Genomic DNA, 25,785 nt, shown 5'->3' on the forward strand with positions numbered 1-25,785 from the left:
TAATCAAGGCCACAGCAGTTCCGACAGTGGCGTTTTCACGGACTGGACTTGGCATTGATGTTAATTTGATTTCAGGTTCATTATCATTCTCGTCGATAATATCTATTTGAACTGAAGAATGCCCTTGTAATTCTGGATGTCCTTTGTCTTTCGCACTAACATCAAACGTGTATATTTTAACGTCCTCGTAATCTAGATGACCAATAACTGTAACTTCACCTGTTAGAGAGTTCACACCAAATGCCTCTTTGACTGAATCGGAAGTGTGCGCGCCGAAGAAATATTCCACTTCTCCATTAGGACCTTCATCGAAGTCGCTGGCCATTATAGAAAACACACTTTGTCCAATTGTAGCACTTTCTTTAACAGTCGCTTTATACAATGTTTGGCCAAATTTTGGTTCATTGTCATTGATATCCTGGACAGTGACCTGGATCAATGCCGTCCCTGACTTCACCGGATTGCCCCCATCTAAAGCCTTTAAAATGATCCTGTAATTTGCTTGTTTCTCTCTATCCAGGGGTTTTTCTACTATCAATTCAGGCACCTTCCTTCCATCTTTAAGTGTTTTCACATTCAGGCGAAAAAAATCATTGTTCAAAGTGTATGTGTGTAAGCTATTGCTACCGACATCTGGGTCGTCTGCACTTTCCAATGGAAATCGTGTTCCGGGAGCTATTGATTCTGGTATTGTTAACTGTATTTCTTTTAGATGAAAATGCGGAGCATTGTCGTTTATATCTTGTATTTCAACCTCTACACGATGTTGCTGTAAAGGGTTTTCAATAACTACTTGTAATGGTAACAAGCAAGCAGCATTCTGTCCACATAACGTCTCTCTATCTATCCGGTCATTAACAACCAGCTCACCCTTCGCCAGGTCCACGGTGAAGTATTGCTTGCTGGATTCAGATGCAATCCGTAATTTTCGATCATATATTACGGATACTTCCAGGCCTAGGTCCTTTGCTATATTACCAACGACAGACCCTTCTTTTAACTCCTCCGGAATGGTGTAGCGAATCTGAGATTCAGCTGTACTCCACAAAAGAACGATAACAAATATGCATAATGTCCACCACATACATCCTCCCAAACGTTTTAAGTGCTTCATTTTTCCGACGGCGGTATCGACATCTCCTTTAAAAAACGTATTTTTGCCATCCACATACTAACACAAACACCACTCATGCTATGTACATTTAGAAATCCACAAAGCGATTGCTACCATCTTTGTCAACGTGAGCACACCCTCATCTCGTAAAGCTCTGATCAGTGCAAAGGCTTCTACGCGGTGCAAGAGTCAGGGAGTGGATCTCTTTGTACAGGCTCGCGTGCTATTGGATGCAAGCTTTCTTCAGTCTGACCCAATGATCAGCAAGATACATTTTAAAGGTACAGTGTTCACTGTTATGCACTCAAATGTGTATTGCTGGTTGATTAATAAGGCAACTAATATGACAGAGTCATGAAAACACATCCTATGCTTATCCAGTTTCATTTTTTATCTATATGAGGTTTTGTTTACAGCTATGAAAAGATAAATGTTAAACAAAATGAAGAGACGGTATTTATTTCAGAGGAAATCACATATTTCAGACATTGCTCGTCTCTGTCCGCTCTGTCAGTGCTGAAATTTGAACCCCATTGCTACCATGCTGCTTTGATCACTAAACGTCGGTAGGTGTCACTATAAAACTAGGCCTACTATAAACTACCACTGCAACATATAGACTGCATTCAAACATATGCAAATGCATGAATTATTGCACTAATGTGCAATTTATTCGTTAATTAGTTAAGTTAAGTGTAGGTAAGATTTGAAACTGTAGAAATTGTATTCTGAATACTGATACTGAACATATTTAGAAGGACACACAATGTCTTCTTCCACTCCCCATAACCATAAGCAAAATCAGAAAATGTGTATAGTTTCAGCGCATGTAGTTGTCAACAGATATACCAAACACGAAACAACACCAGATAAGCAGTATGAAAGCCTATTCATAATGTCTCAACAAATAATGGATGTTAAAAGGAGAATTACGCAATATTGTCTCACCTGTTGGCACTCGAACGTCCATGCGCTGTCAGGCAATGACGCATCTAGCCCACGTAATGTATCCTTAAAGTCAAGCGTGCTGCTCGGTTTTACGAGAGTCAAGTCACTGAACTCCGACATTGGAGACAAATAAGACCCAAACGACTGACTCTGAGACATCATGTCTCCTCCCAGAACCTCCACATACTTAATAGGCCCGTCAGTGTTGAGCTGGATCTGTAGGTTTCTGTTGGGATTCTTGTATCCATCAGAATCTCTTCTAATACAGCAGCTACCACTGTCTCTGCTGCTTCTAGCACATTTAATTAGAAGTATGAAAAAAGTCAGCAGAGATAGTACAGACACTGATGCTAGCGATAGAATTAAATAGAAGGTAATTTTACTATTTTTCTTGTCTTTCTCAGTGGTTTTCTGTCTGAAGTCTGAGATGGGTTCGTGTAGTCCGTCCTCTATCAGTATGTCCACTGTGACTGTGGTGGACTGGACTGGCTCTCCATTGTCCTTGATCTCTATTAGCAGTCTTTGAGAGGCGTCATCCTGCTCTGAAACAGAGCGTTTAGTCCTCACCTCTCCAGTGTAAAGATTCACAGCGAACAGAGACGAGTCTGTAGCTTCCGCGAGTCTATAGGAAATCCAGGCGTTGTGGCCCGAGTCAGCATCCACAGCTGTTACCTTGGTGACAAGGTGCCCCGTTTTAGCAGACCGGGGCATCCTCTGATGAGACACAGACCCCGTGATCGCGGAGGGGTAAATGACAGCGGGGATATTGTCGTTTTGATCCAGAATAAAAACATTAACGGTAGCGTTGCTGGTAAGCGACGGAGAGCCCTGGTCTTTAGCCTGTACTAGAAACTGGAACACTTTGATTTTTTCATAGTCAAAAGAGTGCATACTGAAGATACTACCGTTTTCTGAATTGATGTAAACGTAAGAAGAAATCGGTATGTCTCCTCCCTTTGAATCAATCACTGAATACATTATTTTTGCATTTTCTCCAAGATCAGAATCAGAGGCGGACACAGAACAGAGTATAGAACCGGCCGCGCCATTTTCCCTCACATACACAGTGTACAGCGACTGTGTGAATACTGGTGGGTTGTCATTAATATCTAAAATGTCAACTTTTATTTTTTTCTTTGATGTCAGTGGCGGTGATCCGGAATCAGACGCCCTTATTTCAACCATAAACTCAGGGTGCATCTCTCGATTTAATGTAGCTCCTGTGACTAGCGCATAGTTGTTTGAAATTGATCGTTTTAAGTTGAATGGCAGTCCTGGTGCTAGAGATACACTGACCCGTCCGTTGTCACCTGTGTCCACATCCTTTGCACTTATCAAAGCCACAACAGTTCCAACAGGAGCATCCTCTCTCACAGGGCTAGGTGGTGACTTTAAAACGATTTCGGGAACGTTGTCGTTTATGTCCATAATATCTAAATTAATACTACAAAGACCCTCCATAGCAGGCACACCTTTGTCTCTGGCAACTATGTCAAATTTGTATGAACGGCCAGATTCATAATCTATTTCGCTTTTCACTTTTACTTCGCCAGTGGCTGCGTCAACCGAAAACAGCTCGTGTAAAGCCTCGGTTGTGTGCGGTCCAAATGAATACACGATTTCAGCGTGGACTCCTTCATCTTGGTCAATCGCTTTAACTGTAACTACTACCACATCAAGCGGCGAGTTTTCTGCGAGCTGTACATCATATACAGCTTTCTCAAAGGTTGGAGCATTATCATTATTATCCAATACTCGAACAGTGATCTCTGCTGTCCCAGACCGTGCAGGTGTACCGCCATCTTTGGCTGTTAATAGTAGAGTATGTACTGATTGCTTTTCTCTATCCAGCGATTTTTCTAAAACCAACTCGGGCAATTTAGTTCCGTCTTTGTTTGTCTTGACGTCTAATGTAAAATGATCGTTTTTACTCAGAGTGTAAGATCGTAATGAATGTGAGCCCACATCGGGGTCCTGTGCAGACTCCAAACGGAACCTTGCTCCCGGTGATGTGGACTCTGCTATATTTAAAACATGTCCGTGGGTCTGAAATACGGGGTAATTATCATTTATGTCTTGAATTTCTATTTCAACACGATATAAATTTAGTGGGTTTTCTATTATTACCTCCAAAGGCAAAAGACAACTTGAGCTTTGCCCACAAAGCTCCTCTCTATCAATTCTCTGGTTTACAATAAGCTCGCCTTTCCCCACATTTACGTCGAAATACTGCTTACCAGAGTCAGACGCTATTCTTAATCTACGATCGGTTATTTCAGCCACCTCCAAACCAAGGTCTTTAGCAATGTTGCCAACAACCGAACCCTCCTTTAATTCCTCAGGAATAGTGTACCGAATTTGCGCTTTCGTTGTATTCCACAAGGCTGTTATGAGAAACAGCAAGAGCACCCACAGCTTTGTGGGCATTTTTCTCATCACTGGTCCCATTTCCAAACACGCTGATATGGCATGACGACTATATATCCTGTATACATGTCATTCCAGTGAGATTTGCAATCCAAATATTTCCAAAAATGCTACTGCATTATTGCTGGAGTACTTTGCACTTTCAACCACGACTCCGTTTATCCGTGGTCTGGACAGTACATGGTTTACAAGCGGTGGCTGAGAGACAGTGGATCTCTTTGTGCAGCAATTCTTCCTATTGGTGGAGAGAGCCCTCCAATAAACTACCATGACAAATCGCATATGGCCTTAAAGGAACAGCGCACTTGAAACGTATACAGGATGCTGGCTTTGTTTTAAATCATGTAGCCTAAGCTACATAATACATTAATCAAAACTGTTTTTTTCCCCTTCAGAATTCTGTCAAACCACGATAATCAAACTATATTTAAAACAAGGTGCTTTAAATGTGTTTTATAAATGTGTTTAGTTGTTGATATTCTGTATGACATAAGAGTATGAATGATAATGCGAAATCTTTGTTTGCTATGCATAGTCAACACAACATGCACAAGGAGTATGTTTGTTGAAAAAGTGCTCACCTGTTGACACTCGAAGGTCCATGCGCTGTCTGGCAATGACGCATCGAGCCCACGTAATGTATCCTTAAAGTCTAGAGTGCTGCTTGGCTTGACGAAAGTTAAGTCACTGAACTCCGACATTGGAGACAAATAAGACCCAAACGACTGACTCTGAGACATCATGTCTCCTCCAAGAACCTCCACATACTTTATAGGCCCGTCTGTGTTGAGCTGGATCTGTAGGTTTCTGTTTGGATTCTTGTATCCGTCAGAATTCCGTCTGATACAGCAGGTGGTACCACCTCTGCTGCTTCTAGCACATTTAATCAGTAGTATGAAAAATGTCAACAGAGACAAGAGAGATACAGATGCCAAGGCTAGGATCAGGTAAAAAGTGATTCTGTTATTTTTCTTGTCTTTCTCTGTAGCTTTTTTTCTGAAGTCTGAGATGGGTTCGTGTAGTCCGTCCTCTATCAGTATGTCCACTGTGACTGTGGTGGACTGGACTGGCTCTCCATTGTCCTTGATCTCTATTAGCAGTCTCTGAGAGGCATCATCCTGCTCTGAAACAGAGCGTTTAGTCCTCACCTCTCCAGTGTAAAGATTCACAGCGAATAGAGACGAGTCTGTAGCTTCCGCGAGTCTATACGAAATCCAGGCGTTATGGCCCGAGTCAGCATCCACAGCTGTTACCTTAGTGACGAGGTGCCCCATTTTAGCTGATCGGGGCATCCTCTGATGAGACACGGAGCCCATGACCGCGGAGGGATATATGACAGCGGGGACATTGTCGTTTTGATCCAAAATGAAAACATGAACTGTGGCGTTGCTGCTAAGCGACGGGGAGCCCTGGTCTTTCGCTTGTATGACAATTTGAAACACTTTCAGTTTTTCATAGTCAAAAGAGTGCATGCTGAAGATGCTTCCATTATCCGAATTTATGTAAACATAAGATGAAACTGGAAACTCTTGCGAAGCTGAATCTAAGATAGAATAACTAATTTGTGCATTTTTCGCTATGTCTGGATCCGTAGCTGATACTGAAAAGAGCATTGACCCAGGGGTGCAGTTTTCTTTCACATACACTGTATATGATTTTTGAGAAAACACAGGGGGGTTGTCATTCGTATCAGAAATGGAAATAGAAATAGTTTTCCTCGTTGATAATGAAGGTGAACCCAAATCGACAGCATTTAACTGAATATCATATTTCGAGTTAATCTCCCTGTCAATCTGTGCATTCGTAAGCAACATGTAGTGGTTAGATACAGAGTGATTAAGCTTAAATGGTGAGTTTGAAGCTACTTGAACTTTCACCTTTCCGTTCTCACCACTATCTGCATCTTTTGCACTAATAAGGGCGACCACAGTGCCTACAGGAGAATTTTCAGGTATCGGACTGGTCAGTGAAGTAATGACGATTTCTGGAGCGTTGTCATTAACATCTGTTATTTTTATCTTAACACTGCAGTGCCCCTCCATTCGCGGACTACCCTTATCTTTAGCAATGATGTCAAATTTGTATAAATTTGCCTTTTCAAAGTCTAGCTCTCCCTTTACAGAGATCACACCTGTTTCTGAGTTGATATCAAACAACTGTCGCGTTGCGTCTACCGACTGCTCTCCAAAACAATATTCAACCTCTCCATTCGGACCCTCGTCTAAATCTATGGCTCTGACCCTTAACACTTCTATTCCAAGCGCTGTGTTTTCTTCTATGCTCCCCTCATAGAATGGTTTTTCAAACTGGGGCGAGTTATCGTTTGTGTCTAACAGTGTAATTGTAATTTCAGATGTACCTGTTCTCACTGGATTCCCTCCGTCTACAGCAGTTAATATGAGCTTGTGCACCGCCAGGTTTTCTCGATCTAGGGGTTTTTCCAAAACCAGTTCTGGGATCTTTGTGCCGTCCTGATTTTTTACATTTAATATGAAATTGTCGTTTTTGCTAAGACTATAAGACCGTAAGGAGTTAGAGGCCACATCAGGGTCTTCTGCTTTTTCTAGAGGAAATTTAGCGCCTGGGTTAACATTTTCTGGAATCTTCAAAACACGTTCATTCGAGTGGAATGTAGGGCTGTTGTCATTAATGTCTTGTATTTCAATTTCAATACGATAAAGTTGCAAGGGATTTTCAACTATGGCCTCTAAGGGTAATAAGCATGGAATTGTCTGTGAGCATAATGTCTCCCGGTCTATTCTTTCATTAACAGTAAGATCACCTTTCCCCAAGTCTATGTGAAAGTACTGCTTACCGGTGTCAGACGCTATCCTTAGTCTGCGATCAGAAATATCTGATAATCCAAACCCAAGGTCTTTTGCTATATTTCCAACAACTGAGCCCTCCTTTAACTCCTCTGGTATGGTGTATCGTATTTGCCCCTCTACTGTATACAACAGGAGGGTAAAACACAGAATCCGCCACTGGTAGAAATAAAACACATCCATTATCCTTAATCCAAATGTTCACCGCGAGTCCTTCTCTGAAAGACAGTTTTTCATCAAAGTGAGAGCTTTCTTGTTGCTCGTTGTCCCCATATTGTCAGCTCATAAAACCCCAAACGCTTTGTCTCTTCTATGTAATTCCCTTGCTTATGTTCCAATAGATCGGAGCAATGAAAGCAGCAGAGAGACGGAGTGGATCTCTTTGTACAATGCTGCATGCCATTGGATGCACAGGCATCTAAGTCCTGACCAATCAAATCCACAGGACTTTTTAAAGGCACATGCATTCTGTGCAAAGCAAGTACTGCATACTGGAATAGAGCAAAGCAAGTACATACTTCAATAGAAGAAAGGAATGCAGCTATACCGCTATACAATTAACTAAGCATTTTGAAACGGTCTTCTCAAAGTCTTGAGTGTAAACTACAGCAACAAATTGTGAGAGGTGATCAAATTAAATATGTATTATTCCTAAGGCACTTCTTAAAATCTACTGCTGTTCAGTACCACTGTCAACAATTATTATATATAATAGAGAATAATCCAGACGATAAAGGAACTCTTATGGAAGAAAAGAAGTGCTTTAATTTTTTAACAACTGCATTTTTGTCTCCACTCGGTCCTCTGTGTCTGCATAGCTCTCCCTGTTCTCTGTCTGCCTTCCTGTGGTGATGAGCAGGTAGTGCAGGAGACCCACACAGACAGTATCTCTCATGCAATTACACCGATGTCAACAGCAGTGGGAGCTCATACGAGAGAGGAGAGGGAGAGAGTGTGGGAAGAGAAGGAGGGAAAGGAGGGGTGTGGAGTGTGTGGGGTTGATGACGATGTCCATGAGATGGAGTGAGGATGGGAGAGAGAGAGATAGAGTTCAAGTTAACCTCAACGCAATCATATGCATATATGTTATAAAAGACCATTTTAAAGGATAGGAAAGTAAGATAGTGCCATGGTTCAGCTCAACATGCGTATTCCAAAATATGTGCAATCTGCAGATAACACAACTGCATGATTACTGCATGATGTATTCAATGAAAAAATAATGTAGGTCTTTTTCAACTTCACAAAAATAGCACATCAATGATAAAATGCGCTCTGATCTCCCTAGCAACAAAGGAGCCTACCAGGATGCATTGCAAGATGGTTGAGTCCATATCACACAAAGAGAGTTCCGTTTCAGCACCACGCGGGTGGACAGCGCCACACAGGCGGTGAACAGGCGCTGCTGCATGCATTTGACTGACTGACCCACTTATACACAAAACACGCCTCTCCACGTGTGGCTTACTTACAACTCATGTTACATGACGGCGAGCTTTGTTTAGATTTATATTCGAATGATTACATTTCGAAATGTATTTAACAGCTAGTGTTGTGTATTAATGAAGGATTATTTACCAAGCAAAATAATGATTCGTCAAGCATAGAAGGAGGGTCTTATTTGGCAATAGACTAGTCTACACTATCACATGCCCTGCTACTTGAGGTTATCGCACACGTGAAGACACAATTGTCCCCATTTAAACGATTTAGCACACTGTCAGACACATAATACATTTTGGGGTGTTTAATCCTGTCATTTGAGGCTGGCTCATATACTAAGTAGTAAATGAAAAAAAGTATGTTGGAAAGAATATTTCTTTGTATGTAAAAAAGATACAATCAGTTATTTGATGACTAAAACATGATCAACCTAGTGACTTGGTATGGGCCTGTGGAAATAATCTCTTGCCAAGACAAACATGGGCAAGCATACACACAGGCACACATAAATAAATTAAAACTTCCCCTCCACACACACAGAGTGTGAGAGAGAGTGAGAGAAATAAAGAAAGAGAGAGAGAGAGAGAGAGCATCAAATCCTTAGTAGAGGTATCTTACTATCTTAGTGGTTACTAACGGTTTGGTCAAATTGTGATGAAGAAAAACAAAACTGAGGGGAAAATCACTCTCAATAACTTTGAGAGTTTTTACTGAAGGGAATGACTGCTACACCATTAGAATCAGGTTGCTTGTACAACTGATGCCATACCTCCATATTAAGTGTTGTGACATTTTAATCAAGGATGCTCTAAGGATATATTAATATTGTAACAATCTAATATTACGAGATATTAACTATATGACACTCAAATCAGTCACCAACAAATAGTGTTAGTGTTTCATTCAATTACTATTCATTCACCAAATCTGTTGGAATGAATGAGAGGTAGTTGATGATCCTATTTCCCAGGATTTCAAGCTTTGTTTGGAGTTACTTTGTACTCCTGTACATGTTATTTGTATGGATGGATGCAAATAATTAGGTATGTATCTCAGTATGTTTTTGGCATTTCAAAGGTTTTAGGCATTTGCCATTTGTCTTAACACATTTTCTATGTTCGGCGTGTATGTATGTATGTTTGGTATTCTGCACTTGGTGTTGTTTTTACACCTTCACATGTTTCAAACATGGCAAACACCTTTGCACAGTAACTGTATGTGTGAGTGTTCCACAATATTGTGTGTGTGTGTGTGTGTGTGTGTGTGTGTGTGTGTGTGTGAGAGAGAGAGTGTGTGAGAGACAGAAGGAGATAGAGTGAGAGAGAGAAAGAGATGCACTGCTGTCAGATGTCACTTACAACAACAACACATTACATTTATATAGTGCTTTTCACAACACTCAAAGCGCTAAACAGTGAAGGGGGAACTTCACTAACCACCACCAATGTGTAGCGCCTGCCTGGGTGATGCATGGCAGCCATTATGCGCCAGAACGCTCACCACACACCAGCTTGAGGTGGATAGTGAGGGAGTGAATGAGCCAATTACACTGGGGGTGTAATCTGGATGATTAGGGGGCCAGATTGAATGAGCCAGGTTGGGAATTTAGCCAGAGGTGACTCAGCACCCAAAAACAATCGTGTGTGTGTGTGTGTGTGAGAGAGAGAGAGACAGACAGACAGACAGACAGACAGACAGACAGACAGACAGACAGACAGGGAGAGAGACAAAGACAGAGAGTGAGAGAGAGAGGGGGATGCAACGCTGTCAGATGTGACTCAGGGGTAACTCAGCATCCACATACAATCACGTATGTGTACGTTTGTGTGTTTGTGTGTGTGTGTGTGAGAGAGTGTGTGTGAGAGAGAGAGATAGAGAGAGAGAGAGAGAAAGAGAGAGAACAAAAGAGCAATAGCGAGAGGAAGATGCACTGCTCTCAGATGTCACTCAGGGTGTGTGTGTGTGCATCAGCACGCGTGTGGGTGTTTGTGTGTGTGGGTACGTGTGTGTGTGTGTGTGTGTGTGTGTGTGTGTGTTTGCAACAACACTCAATAGAGTACAGTATACATTCTCATACAGTGGGACAGTTGTAATATAAAAACATTTTTAGCCAGATATGTCTGTCGAAATAGTGTTTGCACAGAGATTGATACTAGGTACTGTATACTGGTCTATAACTGCTTGGAGTATACATAACTTATTTTAAATTTATTTTTGTTCAGAATGAGAAAAAGGATGGATAAAAAAAAGATTTGTTCAGATGCTGTCCCTCTATGGTTTAGATGTACTTTGACTGATGTTTTTAGGTAACTTCTTACAATTAACCCACTGTAGAGCACAGCCATAATCAACATGGAATTGACAAAACAAATAGACCTGATTTTGAAAGTTTTCACATTTTAAACCTTTCTCTGGCTAAAAATTTTCAGCAATATATAGAAATAAACATTAAAGTTAAAATACATATATGTCCAATGATATTTCACACATTTTATGTTTTGTTTGGCTTAAAGAAGACTGTTGTGAATGCTTAAAAATCAGATCCACTGTTTCCACTCTACTGTGATGGAAGAAGAAATGTGTCTCTTACCTGGAGTAGATACAGATGATGAAGAGAGGGAGAGGCAGATACATGGGGAAGGAAAGAAGGAAGAATTTGGTTAAGAGAGCAGCAACACGTCCCAGAGCACATGGACAAAACAAACATGAGATCACACTTACCTGAGAAAGAAAAGAGACATGGACAGAAAGTGTTGTGAGAGAGCAGAGAAGGCTGCCACACAGAGGCAGGTAGACCTAACCCTAAGTGTTGCACTACCACCCTGATAGTTTTGCTAACAGTTTTAGTAAATGCAAATGCTTCCCACAATTACATTTCTTTGCCATTGATAAGAAAATGGTGCTTATGGCACAGCCATTGAACCTACAAGTAAGCTAACTGAAGTAGCTTGTCCTAGTCTGCTAAACTTTTACACTCTAAACTTTTTTTAAACACTTTGCAAAACACAGTTCTCTTCATTAGACATATGCAAATGTCACATCACAACCCTCAGTCCTCATGGGTGCAAATACTTATGGCCATTTTGTTGAGCTAGTATAAATTAAGTTAAAGTTGACTGGTTTAGCAGACTTTGAAATCCAAAGCAACACAGACTGGCCCAGGCACACTGATTGTCATATGATGACATTACTGCTGCTCCACCATGCCCACAAAATGAATAAGCCACAGGTTAGATACTGGACAACAATGGAGACCCATAGTGGAGAGAAAGGAAAAATAACCCTCACCAATGGGATCTGGGCCACTGTAGCAAGTATGATCCAGACATTTTGAAATGAGAAAAGGTAAATGGACCCATCTTTTCTGTACCATGCTACTAAAACACAGTGCTGCACGGTGTATATCACAGTACCACACTGCATCAGCAGTTACAGTAACCCACGGCAACATTTCATGTAATACAGAGATGTATGCCACAGAGGAGACAGGATGTAGGCCTACCATGTTGGGACATTAAAGTAGTTTTACCTTGTAACTCATCAGTTAAAATCTGTATTTTAACTGATATAACCTATTTTTTTAACTCTTTTTCTCAAATTGTAAATGTTAATGTGTTTCAGTTATCTTGGAAAACTGCCATGTGAGTATTACGTACAGTAAAACTTCAACTTGAATTTGAACTTGAGCTACCTTGCTATTTGTTGCAGTATCCTCCCTTACACAACAGCAGCTGTTCAGACAGTGTGTGTTGCATGCTGTGTGTTTGTTTTGGGGTTCTGTGTGCCTTGACAAAATGAGACGCATAATCAGAAATCGTGTCAAAGCAAAAATTAAAACTGTAAACTGAACTGAACTGTATTTTAGTTTCCTTTAGCCATGACGCTACCGGCAAACTGGCAAATGCTGACTTCTATCCCAGTTGAATCTGACTCAACTGACCAAAATATATCTGTATATAATGCACATTCTTATAATAGCCTTGTTTACATAACAGTATATTAGTCTCCTGACCATACATGAGCACATCAGTGCTCATAGGAGATACAGCCAGGGTGGCATTGGATGTTATTTAATAAGAAACATGATGGGTTGCTTAATTCCATTGATGGCAAGAGTGCAAAGTAGATGTCAATATGAATATGAATACACACACACACACACACACACACAGAGAGAGAGAGAGAGAGAGAGAGAGAGATGCAAAAATCATCCACCCATCAAAACGTACTTGAACCATAACAATACCCACTCAGCACAACTCACACCAGCACATTCAGACAGTCTAGTAATGTCAACAAAGATGTGTTTTCACTGTTATATGCAGTTTGTGGAAACATGGCTTCTCAAAATGCAGCGCACTGTTCAAAACTCTTCCCAGACCATTACACTTTGGTACCACACACACAGCACAGCACACCTTATTCATTTCAACCCATCACACATTTCAGTTTGCCATATGGGGCTCATATCTTTAGGGAATTAAATACCCTTTGTTTATACTGGACCACACCATTTTTGAGCATGTGATGATGAGACTGTGACATTTCTACACATTGTGACATTAAACACCCTACGCAATCAGTCAGTAGAACAGCCGTGGATTTACAAAAAACTAGAATCAGATGTCCTACACATCCCACCCATACAGAGGAGCAGTTTACACACTGCCAGAATATACAGACCACAGACCCCACTATCTGTATACTGTGGAGGTACCCCCTGTGTTTTTGGAGAAAATGGACCAGCCTACATCGTGACTAAGCCTGTTACCATGGCAACCTATCCTGTCCTGGAGTATGTGAGTGTGTAAGTGTTTGTGTGTGTGTGTGTGTGTGTGTGTGTTTATAGGAGGGAGGTGGGGGCGGGGCGGGGCGTGAGCAGCCAGCAGGAAGAAAAACAGCCTTTTTCACAGGCTCAGGAAAGCATGGCATGGCACATTCAGGTCAGACAAAACACCAAGGCAATGCAATGCCTTTACACTGAAGAAAGATTAGAAACAAGTGGCCTATATTAGTGAATGCCATCCGCTATGGCTATCTGGTTGTTTGTTGGCACATCTGACCACTTCTTAAGCAGCTACCTTGTGTGATGACAAAGACAGGTTGTGTTAAATGACTACATTATGCATTGTAGTTTCATATTTCAGCCCTGGGATGGGATGAGGCTTCGACATAACAGATGCTGCTCAGACATGGGGATGAAGGAAGTGAAGTCACATAAGTGACAGTCACACAGTCACAGGCAACATAAGGCATAAAACATCACTGCAACTGACACGGAATGAATGAATATCGTACATACTATCTGTACTCTGTGTCTATGTGTTGAATCTCTCTCTCTCTGTCTGTCTGTCTGTCTGTCTGTATGATGTATGTGCATTACTTCCATCTTCTTTAGCTGATAAAGCTCAAGAGTATTAAAACAGACATCCATTTTACATAAGTAAGTTAGAATATCAATAACTCAATCTAACATACAAAGATCCATTGACACATACACATACACACAAATAGGACACAGAGCTGAAAGAAACTAATCTCATTCTCTCCTTGTCCCATAGAGAACTGTTCTCAGCACTGTATGGGGATTGACTGTTGACCTAGTGGCCAGTTGCTTTGCAAATGTATAGACACATCCCGGTCTGTGACTGCACTAAAGCTGCTCTGTTTGAAGCAATATAAAGCATGCACGCTGGGGCTCTATTTGCCTTTGCTGCACAATGCTGCACTAGCTCACTCATAGGGTAACAGTGCAACATAGTGCTATGCCCTCACAGCAGATATAATTATGCTGTGTCTGAGCACACACTGGCATTGAAATATATCATAGAGAGGATAACCACTAAAAGGTCAAGGGTCAGATGCCTCTGTTCAAGCCCAAGTTCTATATTATCACAATGGTTAGCTCACAGCAGTTAAGTGAGGTTCAGTAAGTGTTATGTTCACAGCAGTTAAGTGAGGTTCAGTAAGTGAAAACAGCCTTCTGTTAAAGGTCAGCCAGTGATAGGTCTCTAATGCTCAGGATAGCATGCAATTATAAGTAACTTGTCAGTTGAGTAATTCTAAATAACAACAAAAGAGAAACTAATGACATTAGAAGGCACAGCAAGGACAAAAAAGCTTACTTGTACCCCCTAACCACATAGACAGTATATATGTTTAGGCAAAAAGAATATGTCCATTTTCAGCAATAATGGAAATCCTTGATGGATCCTCAAATGTTAATGTCCGAAATCCATTTCCAGAGAAATTTATTATTATAAATAAATGTATTCTATCAAGCCATTGTTTGAAAACAAAAATCTGCATTTTTTTCCTTTATACCATGAGAGCTAACTAGTCTCTGATATAAGGTGTGTATGTCTTGGTGTGGAAATTTGATAGCAGGGACGTGCTCCCGGGGCCAAAGGAATAAATGCTTCATCGATCTGACGCAAGGGCCGCTGGTCTTCTACATCTGTGTGTGGCAAACCTGCATTGTATACTTCACAATGTTAACATGTCCCTAGAAACGGAATGGTCTCTGCTCTGGTCCTCTCTGGTTCTCTCCCTCTCTCTCTCTCTCTCTCTCTCTAGTGTTGATTTATCAGCATGACTGTTGAGATTCAGTGTTGTCAAACCATAAAGAATAATGAAACGGCACATTCACAGGTAAAATAACATTAAAACATTGATCACTCTATCATCTATAATATCTGCATGATGTGACTACGTCATCATCCTCTTACTGTTTTGTTTGTGAGCAAATTAATTGAATGTGTGTGATGGTAATACCTGCATAAAAAATGAAAGATAGATTTAACCCCTAAATTAAGATGTTTGCCATTACTCTAAATGACTTGAACTCAAACATGTGTATGATGATGTGATATGTTTCTAGAACCAGATCTCAAAGAGGGAGCAGGAAGAGTGAGAAAAGTAAGAATTAGAGGAGGCTGAAGAATAGGATGTGGAGGTGAAGAAGTAGGAGAAGAAAAAAAGAGGATGAAGAGGAAGCGGAAGTGAAGAAGTGAGAGGGAGACAAGGACAAGGAGGTGAAGAAGTGAGAGGGAGACAAGGACAAGGAGGTGAAGAAGTGAGAGGGAGACAAGGACAAGGAGGTGAAGAAGTGAGAGGGAGACAAGGACAAGGAGGTGAAGTTAGAGGAAGAGGACAAAGAGGAGGATGGGGAGAGAGAAGAGGAAGGGTCAGAAGAGAAAGAAATAGCCCTTTTACAGGCAAAAAAAATCAGTCTACATGTGGGGATATTGTCATGTCAGGCCTGGATATGTCATTCCACAATATATTTTTCCCCGGTGCCTTGGACTAGGACATTGCATGTGATGTAGACAGAATTTTGAGAGAGACGACCCGATGTAGACTGATTTGTTTTGTCTCAGTGAAATTGCTATTTTGTGTTTTGACTTGGAAAAACACACTTGTGTTTGTTTTTATGTGTGTAAATAAACACTAATACTTGAATTGGGATCCCTGTATGATTATTCATACCATCAGTGTGTAGTTGGCACATTGTGTGCTTACTATTGTGATGGCTTGTGTTTACTGTTTGATACGAAAACACCATTTTTACAAAAGTGTGAAGAGTTAAGCAAGGTGTGCTAGCTTTTTTGCAAGTTTTGCAAAAAAAGACATGGTTACAAAAAATGTGCTTAAGCAATCAGAAAAAACTGTAAAATGAAAAACATCAATAAAAAACGTCCACAAGCCAGTGTGACCTTTTTAGCAAACAAACATTACAGGACAAAGTGATTAGCCTAACTCATTGATGTAAACAATAGAGCTCATAACTAAAGCTCATAGCTGATCCGTCCAAATAGTTAGCAAACTGGCAATGAAACAACACAGAACATGAAACAAGCATTTCTGCACTGCTCATCACAGCTGTTCATCTGGATGAAATAAACTACCCTCTTGCTTTACAGCCCAGCCCTGAGACCATGTGCCATTTCATTCAGTAGACGACTGAGACCTTGAGGGTTTCTTCTCCCAGGCCTGTGTCCTTCTGTGACAGTAGCCCACACAGTGCTCAGCGCAGCCTGACATGATGTGCATTCTGCCCTTGAATTGTTCACCCCCTAGTAACTTTTCCTGTAAGCGGCCTCTCAGTAAAATATTTGTGGGATTGCTGGACGCTTACTGACATTACGTGGCCAGTTTGATCCCTAACTGGTAGGAAAAATGTAGGTGGGGGAGTGAACAGCAATATCCCACATCCACAGATGATGTGCCCTTGAGCAAGGCACCCAACCCTGGATGAAGGTCTGCCCACTGCTCCGGGTGTGTATGTGTGCTTCTGGTGAGCTGACTGCTCCTAGTGTGTGTCTAGTGTGTACCACCGGATTGGTTAAATTCAGAGGACAAATTTCCTTCAAGACAAATAACGTAACTTAACTTAACTCACAAGGAATGTTGGTGGATATATCCCAAGAAAAACCTCAAAGGTGTTCTGTTGCTAAATTAACCAACCCAAACCCTCTGCATGCCACTTAGCCTGACCATGTTCACTCCTACTTGTTTTTCTATTCCTTCTTTTGTAATGTGATGCAAACGGACGCTTGCCTTAGCTCTGCTTGGTTAAGTTGATATAGCTGTGCATTCATTTGGGTGTTAGTACGTTGGAGGTTTGTGTGAGTGAGTGTTAAAACTTAGACCTATGGGAGACTTAGCGCTTAGATACTATGCACACCAAACTATATAACATGCACTCAATGTGATCATGAAAACAACTGCTAGTCTGTGTAGTCACTACATTATATATCCAATAGATAAGCAGACCATCTATTCCAAACAATACAATAGCTGATGACAAAGATTTCACAAGGCTCAGCTTTGTCATTCACTGGATCCACCAAAAACTAAGATGTCTGTCAGCTTTAACCTTTATGGTGTGACGGGAATGTTGGAAATTTAACGTTCTAAAGGGAATATCTGGGTTCATTGAATTCAACATGAATTTTTAGAACCATATATTTTTGCGGAATAGAAACTTCTGTTAGAATGTTCAGAAACTCTGCTGAAGGGTTAAAGGAAATAATTATGTGTTCAAAGTGACATCTTTAACCCAAATGTCCAAGTGTACAGCTAGCTCTGATTTTGCCATGTCAACACTTGATCAAATGCAGCGTGTATCAAACCATATATACAAGAGTATATACAGCCACTGAACACTGAATACCACACTAAAAAACCAGGCTGCCATATCCATAGCTGTGCCAATAGTTGTATCTTTGTGATAGTGCACTCCCTGATGTACCTGATATAGTGCACTCCCCGATGTACCTGATATAGTGCACTCCCTGATGTACCTGATATAGTGAACTCCCTAATATAGTGAACTCCCTGATGTACCTGATATAGTGCACTCCCCGATGTACCTGATATAGTGAACTCACTGATGTACCTGATATAGTGAACTCACTGATGTACCTGATATAGTGCACTCCCCGATGTACCTGATATAGTGAACTCCCTGATGTACCTGATATAGTGCACTCCCCGATGTACCTGATAAAGTGCACTCCCTGATATGTCTCCACATGATGAGCTGGTTACAAATGTGAGGTGCACTGTAGACGTTTGTGTGGCTGACTAAATTGAATTGTATACTATGAGGAGAGTGTTTAAATTAAATAAAGACACATAGGAGTATCGGAGTGCAAATTAGCACTCACTTGCCTTCTCACTTAAGCTACTCAATAACAGAGCAGCTCTGTGGTGTTGTAAGAAAGACATGAGAGCCACTTCTATGAGGTGCTTCACATCTGTTATACATAGTGCAATGCAGAAACATCCTCAGCCTTTTCTAGGCCAGTCTGTCTCGTGTACCGTACATCATGAAGTCACACCTCTATACATCTGTGCACAGTATTCAGATGAAATGTTACAACTTAAACAGACCGGTATGGGATGCCTGGGCTACAGAAACATGAAATAGCAGCGCTATCACGACTACTGGTCGACGCCCTCCTCACAGCTGTTATGTCACACATATGCATAATGCATAATGTGCTATGCACCTTTAGTGACATAATATGGGATACAGTTCAAGGGTGAAGGGATTAGATATGAGAAGGGTCCATGACGTGGTATTTTAAATATAGGGAATAATTCTCAAGCAAACTAACTGGAAGTGAGGTTGTAAATGTAACAAAATACATCACAGTATACTAGTGATTGCCACAGTACCACCGCATAACAGCATGACAGGACTTCAAACGATTGCATGGTGTGGGTTGTCTATCCCTACAAACTCAATAATAAGCACAAGCTGGTGTTCAGCTCAGCTTCTCATCTCTGATTCTCTCCTCCTTTCTGCAGCACCGACTGTTGCCGTGACAACCAGGATTGACCTTGCTGCTAGTCTCTGCGGCGGCTGTAGGAAGGGAATGCAGCGGGGAGATCTGCACACGAGGCAAGGACTACACAGCACAGCACAACACTGCAGACTTCTCCTGCATGTGGACATGAGTGGGCTGAGGGTGTACACATCTGCACTGAAGTCCAGTTATGTATGTATGAGTGAGCAGCTCATCCACTGGCCAAACACAATCTAAAATTCACACAATTCACAGCAATTTCAATTCCATCACACAAACAAAGGGAAGCACTTGCAGCTACACTAAGAGTTGGGTACTTGGGCACCAAAGCAATGTGATATTTGCATGTTCTACATCCTGCACACAGTTAGCCATTAGTATTAGCCTTATCATGCTCTTCAGTACATGGAATAGTGATGGCTGTCCTTCCTCTCTACTATTACTACACCGCTATGGATTCTGCCCTGCTGGAATACAGTACATGACACTGTTTTTCACAGTTCCAGTGTTACACAACTCGCTTCTGACTGCGACGTCAATGGGACGTAAAGCAAGCCCAGTACAAGAGCGTGACTCATGCACAGTAATAGCCACCGACTCCCTTTTTGCATGGCTTCAGTGGTTATTCAATAAGAAACCCAAACAAGGAGCAGGAAGAGAAAACGCTGCATGACTGCATGACTGAGAGCAATGTGAAATGCAGTAAGGGAGAAATGAGAGGAGAACAGAGCATCCCTACAGTACAGTTAGAATATTAGAGCTGTGTGTGTGTGTGTGTGTGTGTGTGAGAGAGAGAGAGAGACGACTGAATGTGGGTCAGTGTGCTTAGGCTGGGGAGAGGGGGAGGGAGGGGGAGAGAGAAAGAAGGGGAACAAGGAAGGAACGGGAATGAGAGATAGTAAAGGGAAGGGAAGAAAGGGAGAGGAGTGCAAAATGAGGCTTTAGATGAGTTGCTTCGGAAGTAATCCCCTGTCCACATACTAATCATGATACGAGTCAGGAGCTATGAGATGTTATTATAGTAACTTGAACCATAAATATGTTTGTATTTGATTGGAATACATTTTACACTGCCTGGGAGTTTGATCATATTTATGTCAAATGTATTTCAGTACAAAGACTTTGAGGCATATTCTGAGTAGCATCTCAGCTCACCCACAGTTATCCTACAGAACATAAGAGCCTGTTGAAAAGCCAGTATCTCACACAAACAACAAAAAGAACAGTAAGAATATGCTTCTTATGTGTGATTTATAATAAATGAAGGCATAATGGACTTACAAAGGATAGTGTATGCGGTCACTGTTATCTCATAAACCAATAGTGTTTTACCAAGCTGTGTTAAGAAATGCCAAACAGAACTATTCAATTTGCACACTGACAAGAGACAACAGTAACATAATAACTGATCTCTCTCAGTATTTGAAGAGAATGCTAGTGTGGGGTATCTGAAAGGAGGGATGACCACTTATATTGAAAGTACTGAGGAGGTTTAGATGACTGTGTTCATTTGTAAATATGAATCTGTTCAAATGGTCTGGACTGGACATCATCTTACTAGTCATCATGGCTGCAGTAGATTGAGACTAGGTCCTAGTCCTGTTCACTGGCTTTTGAGTGTATCTCAGGTGATTCAGGCCTACTTACAATGGAAACCGAGTAGCTAAACATGTCTGGTGAAATTCCAGTGGTCCACTAAATACACTCATATTCTGTATTCCCACAAAGATCAAAGACAATTTTGATCCTGTAGGCCCGAATGCTAACTATTATAAAAGGTAACATAGTCCTCACATTAAGAATGCAATTCCAAGAGACCTGTGGTTCAAGTCTAAATCAGACAAGTATGCTGACTCTTCCTCACCTCTAAAGAGAGTTCAGAATCCAGCGGTTCTTTCTTTTCTCTCAGTACTGTTCCCGGCCGACTCAGGCTCACCAGGGTGTTCTGACTGTATGGTCTCATAGGTTTCACGTCACTCCTCCTCGAATCAGTGGTCCCGCAAAACTCATAATTGTAGACATGCTGCATTGTTCCATCAGAGCACATTGTGGGGTAATAGGGGATAACTGGGAGGTTATTAGCTGATTTATAATACAACTTTCTCTGTCTCCATCTGTAGATTTTAACTGTTATGATTGCAATGACAGAGAAAATGAAGAGGAATGACACTACAATCAGGGCTATGATTAAGTAAAAAGTCAGGTTATCATTGTAATCCTTGTCGTGTGTAAAGTCTGTGAATTCTGAGAGTATTTCAGGAAAGCTGTCCGCTACTGCCACGTTCACATTGACTGTAGCTGAGCGAGAGGGCTGTCCGTTGTCCTCCACTACAACAGTGAGCTTCTGTTTCACAGCATCTTTATCAGTCACTTGACGCACAGTTCTGATCTCTCCATTCTGTGCGCCCACTTCAAACAGCGGCCTGTCTGCAGGTTTCTGTAGTTTATATGAGAGCCAGGCATTCTGTCCAGAGTCCACATCAACAGCCACCACTTTGGTGACCAGATAGCCAATATCAGCTGATCGTGGCACCATTTCAGCCACCACAGAGCCACTGGTCTGTACTGGATAGAGTACTTGTGGTGTGTTATCATTCTGATCTTGCACAAAGATGTTCAGTGTTGCATTGGTGCTCAGAGGGGGAGAACCTCCATCTTGTGCTTTGATTTTTATTTTCAGAGACTTGATCTGTTCATAATCAAAAGGCTTCATGGCGTAGATCACACCAGTGTCTGTATTTATGGAAATAAATGATGCCAGGGGTGTCCCATTTAAACTCCCATCATCGAGGAAATAAGATATTCTTGCATTTGGGCCCCAATCAGCATCTTTAGCTTTTACCGAGAATATAGACAAAGATGGGGAGTTGTTTTCAAGTACCAAGGCATTATAGGTTTCCTGCTCAAATTCTGGTGCATTGTCATTGACGTCTGATATCTTTATACATAGTGTCTCTTCACTGGATAGCGACGGGTTACCTCCGTCTACGGCAGTTATGGTTATATTATACTCGGGGGTCTGTTCTCTGTCCAGTGCTGAATCTGTTACTAGGTTGTAATAATTTGGTAACGATGAGACTATTTTGAATGGAGATGTCCGAGGGATTGAGCATGTTACTTTTCCGTTTTCATCTGCATCTAGATCCTGGACATTAATCATTGCTACAACAGTTCCATGTGCTGCGTTTTCCGGCAAAGCACTGGAAAATGACATGACGGTTATTTTTGGAACATTATCATTTACATCAGTAACATCAATTATGATTTCACATGAGGCTTTTAAACCGCCGTTGTCTTTAGCCATCACGTTTATCTGGAATTGTTTGTATTTCTCGTAGTCTATTGATCCTGCTACCTTTACCTCACCAGTTACTGTGTCAATACTAAATAAAGTCTTGACACTAGCCGTGACATGCTCAAAATAATACTGGATATTAGCGCTTAACTCCTCGTCAGCGTCCGTTGCTGTAACCGTTGTTACCAATGTACCTATCGATGCATTTTCAAGGACCGAGGCTTTGTATGCTAGCTGAGTAAATATAGGTGCATTATCATTCGCGTCTAGAACACGAATGTGGATTTTTACAGTCCCAGACCGTTGTGGATTGCCACCATCAAAAGCGGTGAGGGTGAGGTAATGATTCTCCGTTTTTTCTCTGTCTAAAGGTGTTTTAAGAACCATTTCAACTTTTTTACTACCATGTGCGTTGCTCTGCGCATTCAGGCTGAAATGATCTGTGGGGTGTAGAACATACTTTTGTAAGCTATTTATGCCCACATCTGGATCAATCGCGCTTTCTAAAGAGAAACGCGCTCCGGGTAGGGTGGATTCGATGATTTCGTGATCGATTTCATTCCCTGGGAATACAGGGCTATTGTCATTTATATCCACTACATCAACGGTTACACGATACAACTCCATGGGGTTTTCTAGAATTACGTCAAAACTCAAACTACAAGCGGCTACCTCCCCACATAACTGCTCGCGGTCCATTCTTTGCTTTACAACAAGCTGCCCCTTCTCTCTATCCAGTCCAACGTACTCACTGCCATCCGAGGTGAACACTCGAGCCCTCCCGGACACAAGCCGCTTCAGTTCTACTCCAAGGTCGTTCGCTATATTCCCGACAATAGAACCCTTCGCCATTTCCTCAGGTATAGAATATCGGATTTGTCCCATCACGAACTGAAATTGGAAGGCGCCCAACAGCAGAAGTGACAAAAGCCATCGTTGAAAACAGCATTGCTTTCCCATTTTGATGTGGTCTATGACGTCCACTGGCTTTAACAAAATGTCAGATAAACAATTCAAAGAACACCAATCCGAATAAATGTCTTAAAATGATACTTTCATAACAGGACCCAGAAAGTACACGCCTTAACAACAATAATTAAACCCTACTGGTCACCGAATATCGACTGCTAGAACACATTCTGAAAGAAATCTCGTTTTTGTAGCTACACTCCTTTTACATGGATGGGAGGTACGTGGTAGAAAAACCTACATGCGATCAACAGCGGCACTTAGGGCCCGAAGATAATATTGCAGTGTCAAGGTGAACCTGTCTGGTGGTAATGTATCTATGGCTTACCTAGCATTTTTATACTGTTCCCTGAATATAATGCACAAATCAAAGACATCCATACCAATGTATTTCACAAAGAAACTACAAGCATATGTTGGCAACAGTTTATAAGCTATAATGAGCAGTTATCAAGAGGGAGAGACCAGGAGAGAGACAGATAGATGTAGGCCTATGCCAACAAACTTGAATAGTGTACATGAATCCATTCGAAAGGTGATTCGATAGGTGATATTCATATGTTTTATTGTAATTGAAGAAATGTAACTTACATTTCAGATAGGTCTGTATTATGATATTATACAGAATGAACAGCACACAACTATCTTGCCAAAGGATTTGCTTAAGTGATACATTTGTTTGAAGGTCAGGTCGAAGGTAAACATAATATAAACATTACAAAGGTAATTGAGAGTAAACACTCGCTTAAGCCGAGTTCAAACTTGTGAATTCTCACACATCCTCACCTCTAAAGAGAGTTCAGCATCCAGCTTTTGTCTCTGCACTGTTCCTGGCCGACTCAGGCTCACCAGGGTGTTCTGACTGTATGGTCTAGGTTTCACGTCACTCATCCTCGAATCCATAGTTCCGCAAACTTCGTAGTTATACACATGCTGCAAGGTTCCATCAGAGCACATTGTGGGGTAATAGGGGATAACTGGGAGATTGTTGGCCGATTTATAATACAATTTTCTCTGTCTCCATCTGTAGATTTTAACAGATATGATTGCAATGACAGAGAAAATGAAAAGCAATGAAACTACAATCAGAGCTAACACTAAATAGAAAGTCAAGCTATTATTGTAGTTCTTGTCATGCGTAAAGTCTGTGAATTCTGAAAGCACTTCAGGAAAGCTGTCCGCCACTGCCACGTTCACATTGACTGTAGCTGAGCGAGAAGGCTGTCCGTTGTCCTCCACTACAACAGTGAGCTTCTGTTTCACAGCATCTTTATCAGTCACTTGACGCACAGTTCTGATCTCTCCATTCTGTGCGCCCACTTCAAACAGCGGCCTGTCTGCAGGTTTCTGTAGTTTATATGAGAGCCAGGCATTCTGTCCAGAGTCCACATCAACAGCCACCACTTTAGTGACCAGATAGCCAATATCTGCTGAACGTGGCACCATTTCAGCCACGACATGCCCACTGGTCTGCACTGGATAGAGTACTTGTGGTGTGTTATCATTCTGATCTTGCACAAAGATGTTCAGTGTTGCATTGGTGCTCAGAGGGGGAGAACCTCCATCCTGTGCTTTGATTATTATTTTCAGAGACTTGATCTGTTCATAATCAAAAGGCTTCATGGCATAGATCACACCAGTGTCCGTATTTATAGAAATAAATGATGCCAGGGGTGTCCCATTTAAAGTTCCCTCATCGAGGAAATACGATATTCGTGCATTTGGGCCCCAATCGGTGTCCTTAGCTTTAACAGAGAATATAGACAAAGATGGGGAGTTGTTTTCAAGTACATGTATATCATACCTTTCCTGTTCAAATTGCGGAGCATTGTCATTGATGTCTGATATCTTTACACTCAGCGTCTCTCTACTGGAAAGCGATGGGTTGCCTCCGTCTACTGCGGTCACGGTGATGTTATATTCGGGCATGTGTTCTCTGTCCAGTGCTGAATCGGTCACTAGATTGTAATAGCTTGCTAATGATGGCACTATTTTGAATGGCGAATTGCGATCAATGGAACACGTGACTTTTCCATTATCCCCTGAGTCAAGGTCTTGGACATTAATCATAGCTACAACTGTTCCGAGTGCTGCGTTTTCAGGTAAAGCGCTAGAAAAAGACATGACTGTAATTTTCGGAATATTATCGTTTACATCAGTGACATCAATAATGACTTCACATGAGTCTGTTAAACCGCCGTTGTCCTTAGCTATGACTTTTATCTTAAATTGCTTGAATTTTTCATAATCAATGGGCCCAGCAACCTTTATTTGCCCAGTTTCCGCATCAATAGCAAACAAAGCCATGACGCTGGCTGGGGCATGTTCAAAATGGTACTGTATAGCAGTTGACCCTTCATCTGCGTCAGTTGCCGTGACTGTCGTCACCAGCGTCGCTACTGCTGAATTCTCGAGGACAGAGGTTTTATATGCCGCTTGATTAAATAT

At 41.5% G+C, this 25,785-nt stretch overlaps 1 protein-coding gene and 1 long non-coding RNA gene across 31 annotated transcripts in view; one reads left to right on the forward strand and one right to left on the reverse strand.

The window, feature by feature from the left end:
* LOC121709124 overlaps positions 1 to 12,159 on the forward strand; it is a 67,502-nt gene extending 55,343 nt beyond the window's left edge. The window contains exon 3 of the long non-coding RNA XR_006031844.1: positions 11,299 to 12,159. This is a non-coding gene — a long non-coding RNA (uncharacterized LOC121709124). The remainder of the gene's footprint in view (positions 1 to 11,298) is intronic.
* Positions 1 to 25,785, reverse strand: part of LOC121709120 (protocadherin gamma-A4-like) — a 162,830-nt gene that overhangs the window by 34,038 nt on the left and 103,007 nt on the right. For 5 of the 30 annotated variants that reach the window (XM_042092197.1, XM_042092196.1, XM_042092198.1 and 2 more), the window contains 2 exons: positions 24,124 to 24,270; positions 20,938 to 21,096 (listed from right to left, as the gene is read on the reverse strand). The exons of 20 other annotated variants lie outside the window; for them this stretch is intronic. In XM_042092197.1, the coding sequence (XP_041948131.1) occupies positions 20,938 to 21,096; positions 24,124 to 24,270 (306 nt within the window). Of the gene's footprint in view, positions 1 to 2,062; positions 4,677 to 8,006; positions 8,241 to 10,260; positions 11,348 to 20,937; positions 21,097 to 24,123; positions 24,271 to 25,785 lie in introns of those variants that run through there. 5 more of the 30 variants (XM_042092223.1, XM_042092203.1, XM_042092238.1 and 2 more) reach the window with 4 other exon arrangements.

Source organism: Alosa sapidissima, chromosome 5 (assembly GCF_018492685.1).
Source record: "Alosa sapidissima isolate fAloSap1 chromosome 5, fAloSap1.pri, whole genome shotgun sequence".
Classification (NCBI taxonomy): domain Eukaryota; kingdom Metazoa; phylum Chordata; class Actinopteri; order Clupeiformes; family Clupeidae; genus Alosa; species Alosa sapidissima.